This window comes from Echinops telfairi, unplaced genomic scaffold (assembly GCF_000313985.2).
Source record: "Echinops telfairi isolate 266 unplaced genomic scaffold, ASM31398v2 ScPeMD7_7459;HRSCAF=8497, whole genome shotgun sequence".
Classification (NCBI taxonomy): Eukaryota; Metazoa; Chordata; class Mammalia; order Afrosoricida; family Tenrecidae; genus Echinops; species Echinops telfairi.
The window spans coordinates 4,215,728-4,217,528 of NW_022111359.1; the positions used below are offsets into that span (position 1 = coordinate 4,215,728).

The 1,801-nt window shown below is 64.2% G+C and overlaps 1 protein-coding gene across 1 annotated transcript in view; it reads left to right on the top strand.

The window, feature by feature from the left end:
- The window catches only part of GIPC3 (GIPC PDZ domain containing family member 3), a 4,643-nt gene extending 3,660 nt beyond the window's left edge, over positions 1–983 (top strand). The window contains exons 3-5 of the mRNA XM_004714272.2: positions 243–355; positions 539–620; positions 754–983. Of these exons, the coding sequence (XP_004714329.1) occupies positions 243–355; positions 539–620; positions 754–905 (347 nt within the window). The 3' untranslated portion in view covers positions 906–983. The remainder of the gene's footprint in view (positions 1–242; positions 356–538; positions 621–753) is intronic.
- The last annotated feature ends 818 nt before the right edge of the window (positions 984–1,801 follow it).

The window sequence follows — 1,801 nt, forward strand, 5'->3', positions numbered from 1 at the left end:
GCAATGGGTTAGGCGTTGGCTTGCGAACCGCAAGGTCAGGGGTTTGAACCCACCAGCCGCTCCGCGGGAGAAAGACGAGGCTTCCTACTCCGGGAGCGTTAGCATCTCGGAAACCCACAGGGGCAGTTCTGCCCTGGGCTCTGGAGAGGCGCTGAGGCTGGATGGGGGAGAGGACAGCGAGCTCGGGGTGAGGGTGGAGATCCGTCCAGAACGGACGCCCCGCCCACTTCTGACGTCTGCAGATATGATTGGTCAGAGGAGCCGAAGCAGCAAGTGCTCCGTGGAGTCGAAGGTGACCAGCGGGAGGGAGACCCTGCGCCTTCGTTCTGGGGGTGCGGCCACCGTGGAGGAGGTGGTAAGTGAAGGGGAGGAGGGGTCTTCACTGCTGTCATGAGACCCTCCCCCTCTCTGAGGTTCAGTTGCCCTGCCTGCAAGGCGATCCCAAGCTTGGGCTGATGGGAGGTCCGGGTCTTTAATCTGATGGGCTGGGGACCCCGCGGCAGATGCTGAGCTCCGGCTTTGCCCCCCTGCCCCCCAGCCCAGTGAGTTTGAGGAGGAGGCTTCCCGGAGGGTCGATGACCTGCTGGAAAGTTACATGGGCATTCGGGATCCTGAGCTGGGTAAGGGGCCAGGGTAAGCTGGGTGGACCCCAGGGGGGCGGGCAGTCCTTGGGGAGGAGGCAGGGGCCCAGGGGAGGCTGGGACTCAGGGAGCAGCCTCACGCCTGGTCCTCCCCACCCCCCTCTGTCTGCAGCGTCCACCATGGTGGGGACTTCCAAGATGACGGCGAGCGTCCAGGAGTTTGCGCACCATTTAGACTCCGTCTTGGGAGAGTTTGCTTTCCCGGACGAGTTTGTGGTGGAAGTGTGGGCCGCCATCGGCGAGGCCCGGGAAGCCTGTGGCTAGTGTGCCCCGGGGGCGACCGCAGCCCCAGCCCAGAGCCCAGCCCCCAGCCCCAGCCCAGATCTGAGCCCCAGCCCTGCTCCAGGCCCCAGCCCCGTTCTAGAACCCAGGACAATTCAGAGGCTAGGGTCAGCTCCGGGACCCAGCTCAGCTGTGAGGCCAAGTTCAGAGCTGAGGCCAAGCCATGCTCTCGAGCCCAAACCAACTGGGAGAACAGGTCTAGCTTGCAGACCAGGCCCCTTTCTAGAACCCAGGCCAGCTCTGAGACCACCCGTTGCTCCAGAGCCCAAGTCAGCTCTGAATCTAAGCCCATCTCCAGAAGCCAGTCCCGCTCTGAAAGCAAGCCCAGTTGTGCCACCCAGACAAGCTTTAAGACAAAGCGCAGCCCTGAGACCAGCCCAGGTCTGGAAAACCAACCCAGCTCCCAGAGCAAGACCTGCTCGCAAGCTCCACCCGACTCTGGAACTCAGGACAGCTCCTTGGTGCCGCGGAGCGTGGACCCCAGCTCAGGAACCCCAGATGTTCCTGGAACCCTGGTGACCCCCAAGAAGCAGCCGGGCACCAGGATGCAGGGCCGCGCCCAAACACAGCCCTGTTCTGGAACCCAGAGCTACTTGGCAAGCCAGGCCACCTCCAAAGCCCAGGCAGGCTCCGAAACCCAGCCGCCCGCCAGCGCCCACCCACACCCCGGGGTCCAGTCCAGCTCCAGCGATGAGTCCAGCTGGGAGGCTGAGTCCGGCCCTAGAACCCCACCTGGTGTGGCCACCAGATCCAGCTCCAGAACACAGTGGGGCCCCGAGTCCCGCTCTTTGGTCCACACACAACCCAGCTCAGGAATGTGGTCCAGCGCTGGGACCCAGACCCACTTCAAGACCTGGCCTCGCTCCAGAGCCCAGCCC